Source organism: Typopeltis vanoorti, chromosome 14 (genome assembly GCF_054136105.1).
Source record: "Typopeltis vanoorti isolate ZY-2024b chromosome 14, IOZ_Tvanoo_1.0, whole genome shotgun sequence".
Taxonomy (NCBI): domain Eukaryota; kingdom Metazoa; phylum Arthropoda; class Arachnida; order Uropygi; family Thelyphonidae; genus Typopeltis; species Typopeltis vanoorti.
The window spans coordinates 10,605,993-10,622,998 of NC_143562.1; the positions used below are offsets into that span (position 1 = coordinate 10,605,993).

Below are 17,006 nucleotides of genomic sequence, written 5' to 3' on the forward strand. Positions count from 1 at the left end.
CAAGAATGAGAGATGGGGAAGAGAATGGAAGTGTGAGAATGAAGACCAGAGAACTTTGTTTTAAGAAGTTTTTGCAAACTTAACAGACGAAATAAATTAATAGAGGATTCAAAAATAAATCTTAGTAAGGTGGATCCTTAGATTGGTAAGTGAATAGTAAATAAAAGGAGATATTAAGTAAACGTTCTGTTTCAACGTGTGAAGAAACTCTCAAGGACACCAATGATATCAATTTTTTTTTCGAAACAAGTGATGGAAATAGAGGTTAATTACTTCGCATTAATTGCCTTAGTATTCCATAATGCAAATCACGCATCGTTTTGGATATGCATAATACTGTCAATTATGCATAACCTTGGTATCTCTTCTGAGTCTGATTCCACCTCAATAAAGGTCGAAACAGGTGTGTAAGTAGCCTAATCGTGATGATACTTTGTTTGCTTACACTTTGTGCAAGTGTAAGCAAACTTTGATTCTTTACACTTAGATGAAGTATTAAACAAGAATATAATTTCTTGGCAAGTTTAATTTAATACAGATGTTTGTTTTGTACATCTGGAAAAGGCATAAATTAACTTAAATATAAAGAGCCAATAGGCTTCACTTCGGCGATGTAAAGGCATAAATTAAGTTGCTGAGAGAAAAGCTATCAAAACGATCCTATAGTTTTGATAGCTTTGAAGTCAGAATTGAAGAAGATATAGGATGATCATTTGTTGTAACATCATTTGTGAGACAAGGGTGCATGCTATTGCCTAGGTTATTCATAGTGTGTGTATGTATTATGTTATGATAGAAAATTACATTAAACCCAATATCAAAATGGGAAATTTCCATTTAGCTCTTCAGACATTATATTCCCAAATTCTTTAGGACTGAATAATTTGAAATTAATGATAGCTTGTGATAGTTTTTATCACCAGAAATATTTTACTCATTTGTATTATTTCTTGCTCAGTTCTGAAAACTGTCCTTTTTTATTTATTTATTTTTTTTTTATTAGCACATACTGATTTTTCATAATGTATTTTACTTTTATCTGTTAATCATTTTTATAATTTAATATTAAGTGAGGCAGAAGTTGGCAATAATGTTTTTTGAAAATACCTCAGTGAAATGTTTAGGAAAAATTTGGGAAATGTGCAAAAACTTGGATGCAGAATTCTTAATTAACTTAAACTGTTTCAACATTTCTTTATATATATATATATATATATATATATATATATTGTGAAAAGAGTTGAATGACTTAAACCGAGAGTTAGGTAAAAGGGGGTTTAATAGTAAAACACAACTAGTTTCGAATTTAAAACACAAATAGCAATATGTATTTTAACCGAGTCAATAATTCATTATATACAGGGTGTTCGGGATAAATTTGACAGTTTCGTAAGGAAAAAGAAAATCTTCTTTGTATCTATTAAATTTAATGAATTGACAAAAAAACATTACAGGCAGAGTTAATTACAATACTATCAACAAGATTTACTCAAAATAACCACCATTAGCATCGATCACAGCTTCAATTCTGCTTCGGAACCTCGAACAAGCTGATGCTACAGTCTCCCTGGGAAGGGCCGCAAAAACTGTTTTAATTTTATCCATTAACTGGGCTTTTGTATTACTGGAAGTGCGATTGGTGTCTTTTTCAACTGCGCCCCATACAAAATAATCCATGGGGTTAAGGTCTGGGGAGTTTGGAGGCCAAACATTTGGACTGGTGAAGTCGTAGAAATTTTCAGACAACCATTTTTGACTTTTCCCAGAGGTGTGGCAAGGGGCCGAATCCTGCTGCCATACATACGGCCTACCATTGGCTACCCTTGTTATCCAGGGCTTGACTACAGTTAGCAACTCCACGAACAAAGCCCGAATTCCAATGCCAGGGTTCTTCAACACCTGTTCCTGCAGATTTGCGAGGAATTCTGCTGTACGAACGCAATCAGATCGTCTGCTAGGGATCTTTCTTCTTGCTACATCCTCGTAGTCACCATTGCAAGTCTCTAGTTCATGCCTGATTGTTTTTACTGTATTCAGGGAGCATTGGGCAGCAGTCATAATATCCTTATTTTGATGGCGGGCACGAATCATCATGATACAAGTTATTCTCTTCCATGATTCAGGTGGGTTCCAGCTATCCATCCTTTCTGACATCGTGTATATGAATGAAGAAGGGTCCAAACTTTTAAATGAAGAGAAGTGTGTGTTAATACACGTAACTTACGGAAAAATATAATTAATTATAAATATGTCAAATTTATCCCGAACACCCTGTATATAACTGCTCTCCTTGAAAACTACAAGATAAAAGATTTTTAAATACCTTCCTCCTCATGTATTCTTTCTGATAAAAGTACTTCATCACTGGGAAGCAAATTTTTGCCTCTCCTCATTAAACATCTTTAAAAAAATAAATAAATGCAGTGGAAGATGGTATTGGACTAAATGAAGCACCATAAGTTTATTGTTGTTATTTAAATTATTTTCTATATTGTATATTAGAGAGTCTCCGTAGCACAGTCAGTATTGACTGAAGCTCTTTCATCAGAATGACCTGGGTTTGATTCCCATCAGTGTTGTGAGGAACCTTTATCCATTCTCTTTCAACAAAAAGTGAGTTAGCTGGTCTCATATGGAGATATGAAGTTTTTTCACCTGGAAACTCAGATTTTTCATTTCCCAGAACAGGCAAACCAGCCCTGTGAACACGCGCATCTACAGACATGGGACACACTGGGAGGCATTGGACTAACCACCTTATCCTCAAGTATGGTTGAGATTGCAAGAATATTTACCTCAACACTATAAAAAGTAGAAGAGGAGGATTAAGAAAGAGAAAGAAAGTATATTAGAGAGCTAAGTATCTTTCTACTTGCTAGTGCATTATCAAGTATTATCGAGACAGGTTTGATTAGTGTAGTTTGAAATTGTAAGATAATATATATACTGAACCTGCATGTCACGTATTTTTGACTCCCATCCATGAAAGGTTGTAAAACCAATAGTACATTAGTACAGGAAACCCTCACTTTACATGCTTTTTGATTTAACATAAGTTAAAAATTCACTTAACAGTGTTTTTGCTAAGAGTTTCGTTATAATTTCAAATGATGCATTCAATTTCTGTGACTTCATGAGCAGTCTCAGTTCCATTTACCATGGCAACAGAGTGAATGGTCATACGTAATGTGAGCATAGTAAGCATTTCAAGCCATTGTTAAATAAGTGCATTGACTAATTGTCTACTCCTTATATAAACATTTTTACATTAAAAAGTTATCATTCAACAACTGGATGAAAGGAAGGGTGAATAGCAAGTGCCAAAGATAAAAAAAAGAAGTGAAAAGTTATCACTTTAGAGAAAAAACTTGCAATAAATAAGAGATATGAGTGTAGTAATAAAAAAAAAGCAAAAATTGCACTTGATTAAATGAGGCAACAGTGCACAATATTTTGAAACAAGTGATAAACACAAATGATAAATTTGATTTCTAAGGGCTATGTAAGCCCTATGAAATAGAATGACTTTTATCAATTCAGATAGAATGCTAACAGAAAAAGAATTCCCTAAGTACCTATACATTAAAATTAAAGCTTTAACTCTACTTTCCTCATTGAAAGATGATGATGATGAATATGCAATAAAAGTTTCTGATGGTAGTTCTGGCTGATTTGAACTCTTTAAAAAATGAACTGGATTGCATAACATTACAATTCAATGTGGCAAGTGCATATCAAGAAAGTTTCCAGAATTTTTTCAGATAATAGAAGAAACTGTGGAGAAAACTGCTAAAAGACATAATCATTATTGAGCATCAGAGTCTATGGTTTAGGATTAATTTTGTGTTAGCTTATGGTTGGTGTAATTTTTAATGTGTTTAAATTTGTTCTTTTAGCATCTGATGCTGATGGTATTGCAGAAATTCTCACACTGGGTTCTTTATTTCTTTCATGAGCATCTGTAGTTCAGTTTTGATGATGCCCTTTAGTTAGAAAGACCTGGATTCAAATCCTGTGTAGGACCTGAAGAACCTCTTTCAGGGACTTTTCAACTGAAAGTGAGTTAGCCAGTCTCATACAGAGATGGCAAAGTTCTCCCAAAAACTTGGGTTTATTGTCCAACAAGAAAAATCAAAATAATCAAATATCCAAAATATTTCTTTCATACTTTCTGGTATTGATGTGTTTGTCCAGCTGGTTTTGTCATGGTTTTCTGACAGTTACAGTATTTGGGTTTGTAGACCTTTTTCCCCTTCTGTTTATTCTAATTAATCATTATTGCTGGTTTTTAGTATACATTCAATAGTTTGGTGTGTTTTGTTTTTCATCTAATTTTATGAGAAACATTTACTATTTTGTTCATTTAGTTTCTTTTATTTATTATTATTATTACAGGCAACTCCAAGGAGTCGACAGATTCATCAAGGAGGCCCTAACATCATATCAAGAACAACAATTCTACATTCACACAGTATCTATCATACCTTGCCTTGAACTCATTCACAGCCATGGCACCCACAACAGACTCTGGCAGCTTATTCCACTCATTCACCACTCTCTGAGTAAAAAACCTAGCTCTAACACCCTTGCTAACCACATTCTTGCCCAGCTTTTCACCACTAGTCCTCCCACCACCAGTCCTATTCTCAAAAATATCTTCTGAATTAATCTTATAGAAACCCTTCAGTAATTTGAATGTCTCAATCATATCACCCCTTTTCTGCCTATACCAATTTCTGCAACCCACAGATCTTCAACCTGTTCTCATAAGGTTCATTCCATAGACCTACTATCATCTTGGTCACTCGTCTCTGGATCCTCTCCACGTCCTCCCCATCAAGAATAAACCCTTGCACCCATATCTGGGCACAGTAGTCTAGATGGGTCTTATCAAGGCTCGATACAGAGGAACAATAACTTGTTTTTCTCTGCTTGTTAAGGTATTTTTCAGCAACCAAGTGATTTGATGACCTGATTTAGCCACTTTTGTGATGTGCCCCTTAAACTTCAACTCCCTATCCACCAACACTCCCAAATCCCTGGCCTCATCAATCTCCTGGAGTACGGTTCCACAAATGTGATATACTGCTGCTAATCTTTTCACCCCAAAATGCATAACCTTACACTTTGCCACATTAAATTGACATCCATTTTCCTTAGCCCAGTCCTCCAAACTATCCAAATCATCTTGCAAAATTTTGACATCCTGTGCACTCACTATTGCTCTACCCAACTTTGCATCATCAGCAAACAAGTGAACACTTCCTCTCACATCCTTTCCTATATCTTTAATGAACAAATTGAAAAGTAGTGGTCCAAGAACAGAACCCTGCAGCACACCACTAGTCACAGGCCGTCTTTTGGACTCTACTCCTGAATAAACCACTCTCTGATATCTCTCCATCAGCCACCCTCCTATCCATCTCACCATTGATCTCATATGGGAATATATCCATCCCCATATGCTACAGTTTATTGATTAGAATTCCATGTGGTATCCTGTCAAAGGCCTTAGCAAGGTACAGTAGAATCACTGTAAACCCTTATCCAGTTCAGCCGTCACTGTATTATAAAACGTGAGCAAGTTACTGAGGCGTGATCTACCCTTCACAAAACCATGTTGTCCCCCATACAGTATCCCATTTTCATCTATCCAATCCTGTATTTTTCTCTTGACTAATTTCTCCAAGACCTTGACAATGATTCCTGATATGCTAATCGGTCAGTGATTTACAAGAGAAGTCTTGGGACCTCCTTTATGCAGTGTAACTATTTTTCCCTCTTTCCACCCCCTCGGGACTAACTCAGACCCTAGACTCAAATTAAACAAAATGGTCAAGGGCACTGACAATTCTTTAGCCGCTTCACGTACAACACAAACTGGTATACCATCCAATCCCACAGATGTATTGACATTGAGGTTTTGTAATAGACTATTGACCTCCACTTCATTCACCACAATTCCCGTAAAATCTATCGGTTCATTCATTGCTGCAGTGTCACCACCTGGATGATATACTCTTGCAAAGTGCTCGCTCAGTAATTCAACTATATCAACTGATTTGGTTACCTCCCTACCATCGGCATTCTTCTGCTATATACATTTTTTCTTTTACTTGCAACATATCGAAAAAAATGTTTGGTATTCTCTTTAGCATGCATGGCTAATGTTCTTTCGTAATCCTTTTTTGTTTTTGTTTTTTCCACACACGTTGCCCTTCTGGCCTGCGCTTTATACTGCTCATGTGCCTGCCGGTCACCTTTCTCCTTAAATTCCCTTCATAGTTGTTTCTTTTTTTTTTTCAGCTCAAGCTTAATGGTGTTATTCATCCATTTAATCCCTGCTTGATTTATTATTCGGACTCTAGGTATACAGTTTGCATGAGGTATACTCTAGGTATACCTCATGCAAACACTTTTTAACTGCCTCCCATGCACTATCAACATCTAGCCCTTGCAGTTTTACATGCCATGGCATGTAAAATAACCAATCAAACTCCTAAGCTTGTCATACTTACCAACCCAATAATTCCACATGTACCCTGTCTTAATTGTAAATTCCACACCTTTAGCCACCTCCCAAGTCAAGACCCTGTGATCGCTCTCACCAGTTGGTGGCAACGTGGTCATATTTGTTACAACGGAATTCTCAGATGCAATTACTAGGTCAAGCACTCTCTGATCCCTAGTATTTTCCATTACATGCTGTCGCAGATAGTTATCCCTTAATAACCGCATAAAATCCAATTCCTTCCTCCCATGTGTCCTCTCTTCCTTCCAATCAATGTTACCATACTTGAAATATCCCATAATAATTATTCTCCTTCCACTCATTTCTTCTATTTGTTTATGCATACTATCTCCACCATCTATTCAATCACCTGATCTATAGCAGCACCCAACTGTATATTTTGTTCGGCTAGTTTCAATCTCACACCAAATAGTCTCGAATGTGCTCTTTTCTCTATCCTACAGTTCAACTTCCATTCTCCTTGGCTGTAGCTCATCAGCTATCATCAATAACACCCCTCCCACCATTTTATTCTCCCTGTCACTCCTGAATACACCATACCCCTCACATTCAATCCCACTAGCTATATCATCTTCTGTCAGCCATGTTTCACTAATGCCAATAACCTGTGGCCTGGAAGTGCCAACCAAGGCCAAAAATTCTTCCTTCCTGTTCCTAATACTTCTGGCATTAGTATACATGAATTGCAGAAGCCCATTTGTCTCATCCCTATTTTGATGCCTTATACTAACTATCCCATTCTGATTTGTTGTCTTTTGTACTCGCTCAGGCATATTACACACATTCATATGCTAAATTATTATTGATCTTATTATAATATCATAATTTTGAATGGAATTATTTGAATCTATGGTATTTGTTTTTGTAATTGTGATCTCTGATAATTGTATTTTTCGTTGATAAGGTACTTGCTGACATCCCTTCCAGTTAAATCAGTTACTTGATTGATACACATATGGTAGTTTGGTGACAACTTTTCTATTAGAGAGAAGAGCAACTGTCTACTAGTGCCAAGCAAAAATTATGAAGTTTTTTCATTTTGCAAGGATTTGAACACTGGTAAGTGCATTCATTTATTTGTAACATAAGTACAAGCTGAGTTTGATGTTTTTATTTTCATTAATAGTAGTAAAGAGCTTCACAAATAAACTTTCTTTGGTCTTTTAATTTCAAGTAATAAAAATTACTGGTGAGATTTCAGAATTAAATTGATAATTAAATAAATTTAAAAACTGATTTCTAATCTAGGTGTAATTTCATTTACGCCTAGCAAAAATTCAAATGCCAAGAAAGTATATTCTTGGTTTCATCCTTTATCCAAGCATAAGCAAACAAATTTTGTGTGCATCAAAGTAATTTCATGACTTGGCTACTGTATATAGAGGCTAATGACTTTACATCACTAGCCAGGAATCCAACATCTGCTATGTCATTTGGGGAACCTAAATAGATCATTCTGAAATCTTCGCTATCTGACCATCTTTAAGATGTCTAGGTTTCCACTTTGCTTCATGAATTTCAGATTCCAAGTACCTATTTTGCTGGTTGATGGCCTGAGAGATCCTGGTGATCTCTTCTGCTGGGGACAGCTCTCCAATTCTTAGAAGAGATGATTTTCTTAAATTGATGGTCCTTTAGTTCAACTTCCATGTTATGTAGTGTTTGGAAAATAAGATGGTGGATTCTTGCTTTCTTCTACCTTGCAATGATGTAGCCATTAATTGAGTCTTAGCTCCAGAATGATACTACAGGAATGGAAGGATTGTATGATAGTTCCATTGTACAAGGGTAGTGCAAAAACTGATGTGTCTAACTACCAACCTATCAGTATTTCTGGTGTGGTAGTGAAGATTTTAGAGAAGTTGGTAAGACCTAACATACAGAAATGGGTAGACAAACAAGCTGTACTCTACAGCTGTCGTGGGTTTACTAAAGGAAGTGTAATATGTGTGATGCTATTACTTGCTATTAATATGCCTGCTTGATTACTGCACCTTTGTAATACCGTTATTCTAATTAGCAATGCGCGCTTTCTCTCTCGTAACCTTTCTTGCTTATTCTATTGCGTAATATGTTTATCTACCTTTCGCACTACGAGTCTTATACCGAAGGATAATAGAATATTTATTTTTTTAGACTGTGCCACTAATATCTTAATTGGCATAAAACTCAGTAATACGGCCGGTTGATTTCTCTCTCACTTTCTCTAACACAAATTCCTTCAGTAAAACTTTACGCAAACGGTCATGGTCTATTTGCACTTTATACGCTTCGGCTATCTCGTTTGGTTTCCTGCTCACAAGTCCAATATTTTTTTTAGGAACAGTGTATTATAAAATAAACAATCAGGCGGCACTCTATTGATATATAATTAAAACACATTTATTTAGATTTAAAATAAAGTACAATGAATAAGCAATAGGGAGGTTACTCTTCACTGCCTATCCTTTATGCCTTTGGTATATAGAAACAACTTTCCCTTTTCAAATTTAAATGACTATACAATATATATAATTACTCTGTTACTTTTCTGCTTGAAATAATAAATTGCCAAGATTAATTTACTCATAATGGGTTTAGCTGGCTATGGCAAGTTATCTTACAATTAATATTCCAGTTAACAACACTTCAGAGGACTCTAGAGATTAGCTATTTATGGCAAGTTATCTTACAATTTATATTCCAGTTAACAACGAATCAGAGGACTCTTATAGATATTTCTTATTACTATTTCTTATCAGTCCATCTATGACATATCTCCTAGATTACGAATAGAATGTACATTAGAGATTGGACACCAGAGGCTCTTTGTCATCATGACACCTTCCATGGGTCCTTCATCAAAGTCACTATGGTTTTTCTATCATCACAGGCCTTAGGTTTCCTTCCGGAGAGTCTTGTTTCAGGGGGCTCTTCGTCAGAATATTTGGCGGGTCTTGGACTGCAATCTTCCCGGTGCTCAAAAGTTCAGGCAAGAAGTTTCAGCATTCAGGCTTGAAGATCATTCTGCGGCTTTTGGCTTCCTTTGACTTCCCGCAGCACTAGGACATCCAACCACCACTTGGCATCAGATGTTCTCCCAATTTTTCTCTGACTCTCTTCGGTAACAGTGCTTTGCCTCTGCTCTCTCAGCAACTAGATCTCGGCTCTCCTCTTTCAGCAATTTGAGTCTCTGGCTCCATGGAGGTCGAGTGTTGATAATAATAATATTAATAATCTTAAGTATTGCGCCAACTAGAAAATGGTCACTATCACACTTATCTCACCTGAAGTTCTGTATATTCTGATTGCAATTTCTAAGTCTTTTATTTATTATGATATGGTCTATTTGATTGAATGTATGACCATCAGGATATTTCCATATTGGTTTGTGTATATTCTTCCTCATAAACATAGTGCTGCTTATTATTAAATTTTTGGATGTGGCCAAATTAAGTGGTCTTTCTCCATTAATATTTGTCTCTTTGTGAAGGCTTTCGTTTCCAATATTATTATTATTACATAACACCTCCAGGGAGTCCAAAGACTCATCGAGGGAGGGCACCTACTTTACAGCTCTCCGTCTCCACCAACCGCAACTGCCTTTATAATCTACACCAATGCCATCTACTGCTGACCACCATCACAAGTATTTTCACAGACAATCACAAACATCCATGACCACGGCGGGATTCAAACCCGCAGCCTTTTGGCTGGAGAGCAGATACGCTAACCACTCAGCCAACCAGGATGGCAATAGTTTTTTTTTTTTTTAATCAATTTCTTCTTTTCCAATTTTTGCATTCAAATCACATGATAAAATTATTGTATCCTGCCAGGGAAGAATTTTTTCATGAATTAATTCCAGTTTTTCATAGAATATATCTTTTAGTGACTCTTCTGCAGTTTCTGTAGGTGCGTATGCATTAATAAAGGTTACCTTGAACCATTTTGCATTTACTCTTAGCTTGCTTAATCTTTTATTAAAGGCCTCAAATTCAATCAGAGATGGCCACAATTTTTTTCCTAATGATGAAGCCTGTTCTAAATTCATGTTTATCAGCATTACTTCCACCATAGAGTAGCAAAAGATTTTCTTTCTTTAAATTTCCTTCACCTGTCCATTGTGTCTCTTGTATTGTTACTATCCATTTTATATCTGTTTAGCTCATGTATCATTTCTTCAAATGCTCCAACTCCATACAAGCTTTTAATATTCCTTGAACCTATTTGTAAGCCATCTGATACTTTTATATATTTTATAATTTGTAATTTATTATTTATTTATATTTAAATTGCTTCATGAACTTTCGATTATTAAATTTGGTTGATGGAGAGATATCAAAGAGTAGTTTATTCAGGAGTAGAGTCCAAAAGACGGCCTGTGACTAGTGGTGTGCCGCAGGGTTCTGTTCTTGGACCACTGCTGTTTAATCTGTTCATTAACGATATAGGGAAGGATCTAAGTGGAACAATTCATTTGTTCGCTGATGATGCAAAGTTGGGTAGGGCAATAGTGAATGCAGAAGATGTCAAAGTCTTTCAGGATGACTTAGATAGATTTGAGTTCTGGGCTAAGGAGAATGGATGTCAATTTAATGTGACAAAATGTAAGGTTATGCATTTTGGGGTGAAAAGATTAGCAGCAGCATACCACATTGGTGGAACTGTACTCCAAGAGATTGATGAGGCCAGGGACTTGGGAGTGTTGGTGGATAGGGAGATGAAGTTTAGGGGGCACATTGCAAAAGTAGCTAAATCAGCTCATCAACTCACTTGGTTGTTGAAAAATACCTTGACGAGCAGAGACAAGCAAGTTATTGTACCTCTGTACCAAGTCTTGATAAGACCTCATCTCGACTACTGTGCCCAGATTTGGTCACCTCGGTTCCTTCTTGATGGGGAGGAGGTGGAGAGGATCCAGAGGCGAGTGACTAAGATGATAACAGGTCTATGGAATGAACCATATGAGAACAGGTTGAGGATTTGTGGGTTGCAGAAACTAGTTGATAGGCAGAAAAGGGGAGATATGATTGAGACATTGAAATTGCTAAAGGGATTCTATAGGATTAATTCAGAGGATATTTTTGAGATCAGGACTGGTAGTGGGAGAACTAGGGGACACCTATGGAAGCTGGGCAATTGTGTGGTTAGCAGGGGTGTTAGAGCTGGGTTCTTTACTTTTAGAGTGGTAAATGAGTGGAATAAGCTGCTAGAGTCTGTTGTGGGTGCTATGACGGTGAACGAGTTCAGGGCAAGGTATGATAGATACTGTGAGAATGTAATCGCATAGTTGTGTGGACATGATGTTTAGGGCCTCCCTCGATGAGTCTAAGGACTCCTGGTGTCGCCCGAAATAATAATAATAATAAATTTCCTTGACCTTGAAGACAACATCAATAAAAAGACTTGAAGCCCTTTGAGATGTGGTTATACAGATGAATGTTAAAAATCCCATAGACAGCAAAAACGTCCAATCAGGAAGTACTGGAACAAATGGGGGAAATCGTGTGAACCTTTTAGATACCATAAAAAAGAAGGAAAACTGCATATCTTGGTTATCTACTTCGTAATGAAAAATATAAGATACTTTAATTGATTATAAAAGGGAAGAAGGGGACAAGGAAGATGAAGAAAATCTTGGCTGGCAGACATCAGACACTGGACTGGCATGAACTCTGAGAGACTGCTCAGAGTGGCTGAGAATCACTCAAAATTTGCCAAGATGGTCGCCGACCTCTGATAGGAGATGGCACTCAAAGAAAAAGTATAGAATCCCTGTTAATCCAAAGAGAGAGAGAGAGAGACACGCACGCACTTAGGCACATACATGCACACATGCACCTAGTTCCAATTGACCTGCATTCTATGTGCTCGTGAACTGTCCCTAAGTCCTCCTTTTTAATCTCTTCAGTTGACTGGTATAGGGAATTGAGAGAATGACAGGTGTGAAATAGAAGATGGCAGTCAGGTGGAGCTCTAATTACATAGATGTTAAGCTGCTGTTGATGCACTGTTATAGTTTCAAGGAATTGCAAGTTGATGTTAGACCTGTGCTACAAATTTCTTGGTTGTGAACTGACGTGCATATTTTTTTAAAGTAGCTATGTGTGTTGAAATCATATTCACAATCCATTATTCTGGAATTCTTACACAAACTTAGTATGTTTTTCCCTTATTCGAGGTTTATTAGAGAATACATTGCTTTCTATTTTGTAAGAAGAAAATGTGTACAAGTCTCAAAACTCATATAAGTACACATTAATGAAAAATTTCAGTTTGTGACATTTGTGATAAATCATATTATGTTATATCTTGCCATATTATGTGGCAAGACGGTTTAATCATTTGAACTAGTAGTACGTTAAGTTCCATATTGCTATTTTATGCCCGTGTCTCTCTCTCTCTCTCTTTCTCTCGCTCAGTTAGCTCTTGTTATCTGATTGCACCTAATTGCTGTATCTACTTAATAAAATATGGAATATATTAAAATCACATTGTTAGCATTAATATAATGCTAATAATGTGATTATTAGCATTAATCTAATGCTAATAATTTGATTTTAATATATTTCATTTCAATCAATCAACAACAACCATGGGTTCAACGCCCATAGGTGTTTGATGCCATCTTGATAAGATTCTTCCACTGCATTCTGTTTTGTGCAAGATGACTCAGTTTGTGTATAGAGTTTCAGCACCATTTGACGATGTCATCGCCCCATTCTCTGTTTGGTCTTCCTCTTTTGTTCTTTCCTTCAATCATTCCAAACAGCAACATTTTTAATTTTCTCTCATCGTTCATTCTGCATGTATGGCCAAATAGATGTAGTTTCCTTTTGATTATTTTCTGTATCAGGTTTTCTTTTGGTTGTATTCATCTATAGATTTCCTCATTGTTCACTTTCTGGATCCAGCTTATCCTCAAGATCTTTCTATAGTACTTCTTCTCGAATGCTAATATCCTCCTTTCATATTCTCTCACAAGTACCCAGGCCTCACATCCATAGAGCATGCTGCTGAAAATGCAGGTTTTCACAATATGCAGTTTAGTATGCATCTTTATAGCTCAGCTCTTCCATATTTTGTCCATGGCTTTTAAGATAGACTGTTGCTGTGGCTATTCTAATTTTTACCTCTTTTTTTTTGGGTCCAAGTCATGCATCATGTGGCATCCAAGATATGTGAAGTGTTCCATATTTTCCAGTTGAAATCCTTCAATGGTAAGTTTGTTCAGTAACTCCTGCTGTCCAAATATCATCGTTTTAGTTTTTTCAAAATTGACATTTAGTCCATATCTTTTTCCTTCTGTGTATAGTGTTTGCAGTGTCCTTTCCAGCCTTGCTGCATCTTCTTCAATCAAGGCGATGTCATCTAATAATTTCATTTAATAATCTAAGTATGTTTACATGTTATTTAATTAAATGTGTTTATATGTTAAGTGTAACTTATTAAAAGGCTCATCCATTGATGCCACAAGCATTTAATTTTGATAGCATCACCTGCATTGCAAAAACAGATGTTGCAGATGTTGGTAGGATGATATATTCATCATTATTTGACACCTCCAAGACTCATCGAGGGAGGGCACCTACTCTACAACTCTTCCACCCACCAACCCAACTACCTTCATTATCGACACCAATGTTATCTACCACCAACCACCACCAATAATATTTTCACAAACCAAAAACATCCATGCCCATGGTGGGATTTCAACCTCCAGCCTTTTGGCTGGAGGTTGAAACCACTTGGCCAACCAGGCCGGCTACATTTAAAATAAGCTCAGCCTGAATGTATGTTTTTTTCCAGTTTGGTATTGCTGAAAGTTCCCTGATCACATTTTTTTTTTAATTGTTAGCTCTTGCTAGTAAATCATCTTTTTATGCCAAAGAAAAACAAATTAGTTATGTTTAATGCATAATATGTAAGAGTGTCACATAAGTGGGATCCTCTGTGTGGCAAAAATGTTTTGGAGCATTGGCATGGAGTTTGCTTTCAACGAATGCACTTTTTTTGCTACTTAGCAGAAAAAATAGAGATGGTGGAAGACACTTGTCTCATCTACAAAGGCTTCAATTAAAGTTTTCTGCTCTGTACTGTAAGAAATGTCTCATCAGATATTTAATGGATAGTCAATCATCTATCATTACAAATTTCAGTCAGTTTCTCAGAAAGATGTACTAATAATGCATCATGGTTAATGGAGATTTTCATGTTTAAAATTGCATGAGCACTCATAGCTCATTCCTAGTTCATTGCATTGTCACCAAATGATATTTTTATTAATTCATATATCTCATCTTCCTTTTTTATGTTAAACTTACTGGCCTTTCATGGCCAAGTAACATTGCTTCTTTGAAACATGATTACCTCTTATAGTAGAGGATTATGTATGTTTTTTGGCCCAGTTTGTCGGTTTTATGGGATGAAAAATTTGAGTTTCCTAGAGGGAAAATCTCTGCCAACTCTATATGAGACCAGCTAACTCACTTTAAGTTGAAAGCCTTACTAGACAGGATTTGAACTCTGTTCTCTCCAACCAAAGGGTATTATGAATATCAGCAGAACTGCGGAGGCTTGTTGATTGACATATCTCATTTGTTATCTTCACAATTTTTGTACCAAAAAAAAAAAAAAAAATCAAATATGCATCTAATTGAAGAAATGAAATATGGAAATATGTAATAACACCATGCTTCTTAACTATCCAAAGATCTTTTTCCTTTCATGTATTAGGCCGTGGCCTGTTATGGAGCTATTTAGCTCTTCTAAGCCGTACCCATCCCAAGGATAAGGTCTTATGTCTGCGGTCTCCAGGCCCAAGACTGGCTAACTTGGCGATGTCTGAGAAAGATCCTTAAGTTCCTCATGGAGGCGACGGGAATCGAACAAAGGGCACTCCTTTCCCAGGCATATGGTTGCGAAGCACATAGCCACTCGGCTTACCGCACAGATGTCCAAATATCTAAACCAAATAAAACAACACATAAACATTCTGCAGAAGTTATAGCTGTCACATATATGTCAAGGCAGCATAATTTACCAGAGAAGCAAAGTCAGTCTCAGCACTTTCAATAGACTTTGTGTGTTATGATTTTATGCTAGGAGGGAGCTGGTAATGATTTGGAAACCAGTTCATCATCATCATCAAATTCCTGATATATATATACCCTCAAGGGGTGTACAGGATATGATAGTACTACATGAAAAAGTGCATCATTACTAACTTCCTATCTACAATTTTCCTCCAAATCAGTCTGTTACCTGTGAACTCTCCAACATTATCAGATCTTATACTTCTGTCTTCTAAGGCACTTTTAACTGTATCAATCTACCCACTGTCAGTGCCAGGTTATTTTGCACCCTAGGCAAAGTGTACAAGTGCGCACCTTATTTAACAACTTGGATATTTTTTAAAATGAAATTTTAAATATAAAAATTTTTAATTAATTTGAAAATTCTCTGTTATACTTCATTTACAAAAAAAAAAAATTATAAAATACCGAAATTTAATATTTTAAAATGTTAATGTTTTAAAATATTTATCTTAACTGAATTTTAAATAGCAGTAAGTTCAAATCATTTATGTTAGGAACAATTTTACTATTTCATCACACTATTTTACTGTTTAACCAAGAGTTAAATAGTAAAATAGTGTGATGCATGAGGGATAAGGAATCGATACCTAAATCATATATCACTATTTAATTTTGATATTTTAGTAAAGTATGAATAAAGCATAGCTTGCAGTTTTGCACCCCTTCATGGCTTGCCCCTAGGCGGTTGCCTAGTTTATCTAAATGGTAACACCGGCCCTGAATCCACCTATATCTTGGTCTTTCTCTAAGTCGTTTTCCTGCCAACCTGGCAGAGAACACTTGTTTTGCTAATCTTTCCTTGCCGATTCTGTTTAAGTAACCATACCACCTGAGATTAGCTCTGCTAATGCATTCCTGAATGCTGACAACGTCAAGTTCTTTCCTAGTATCCTCTTTTTAATATGATATTGCCATTGATGCCATCTGTTCATGGCACTAATCTTTCTCAGGACTCTCATATCTGTGGTCTCTAGTCTTTGGTTAAGTGTTTTACTTCTTACCCAGCTCTCAGATCTATAAGTTAAAACTGTCTTGTATACAGCTAATTTAGTGTTCCGACTAATTTCTCTTATTCCATATGAATTTATTCATTTGATTTCCTACCATACCAGCTTTGTTGATTCTGTTGTCTATTTCCATATTCAATGTGCCATTTTCACTAAAAATCGTGCTTAAGAAGCTGAAATGTTTTACTTGTTATATAGGTTCTCCATTTTCAATGCAGTTGATATTTTCAATGCTTCTCCCTATTTTCATTATCTTTGTCTTGTTATTTCTGATTTTCATACTAAATCTATTACCACAGTTATTCAATTTAGTCAGGGAATCTAAATTTATACTGGATTTATTTAGATGTATAACATCATCTGCATGAAGTAAAGTGCTGAGATTAA

At 36.1% G+C, this 17,006-nt stretch overlaps 1 protein-coding gene across 1 annotated transcript in view; it reads left to right on the forward strand.

Annotated features, from left to right (window-relative positions):
* LOC150099204 (uncharacterized) overlaps positions 1–17,006 on the forward strand; it is a 72,007-nt gene that overhangs the window by 43,526 nt on the left and 11,475 nt on the right. The window contains exon 3 of the mRNA XM_090404279.1: positions 7,781–7,824. Within this exon, the coding sequence (XP_090260405.1) occupies positions 7,781–7,824 (44 nt within the window). The remainder of the gene's footprint in view (positions 1–7,780; positions 7,825–17,006) is intronic.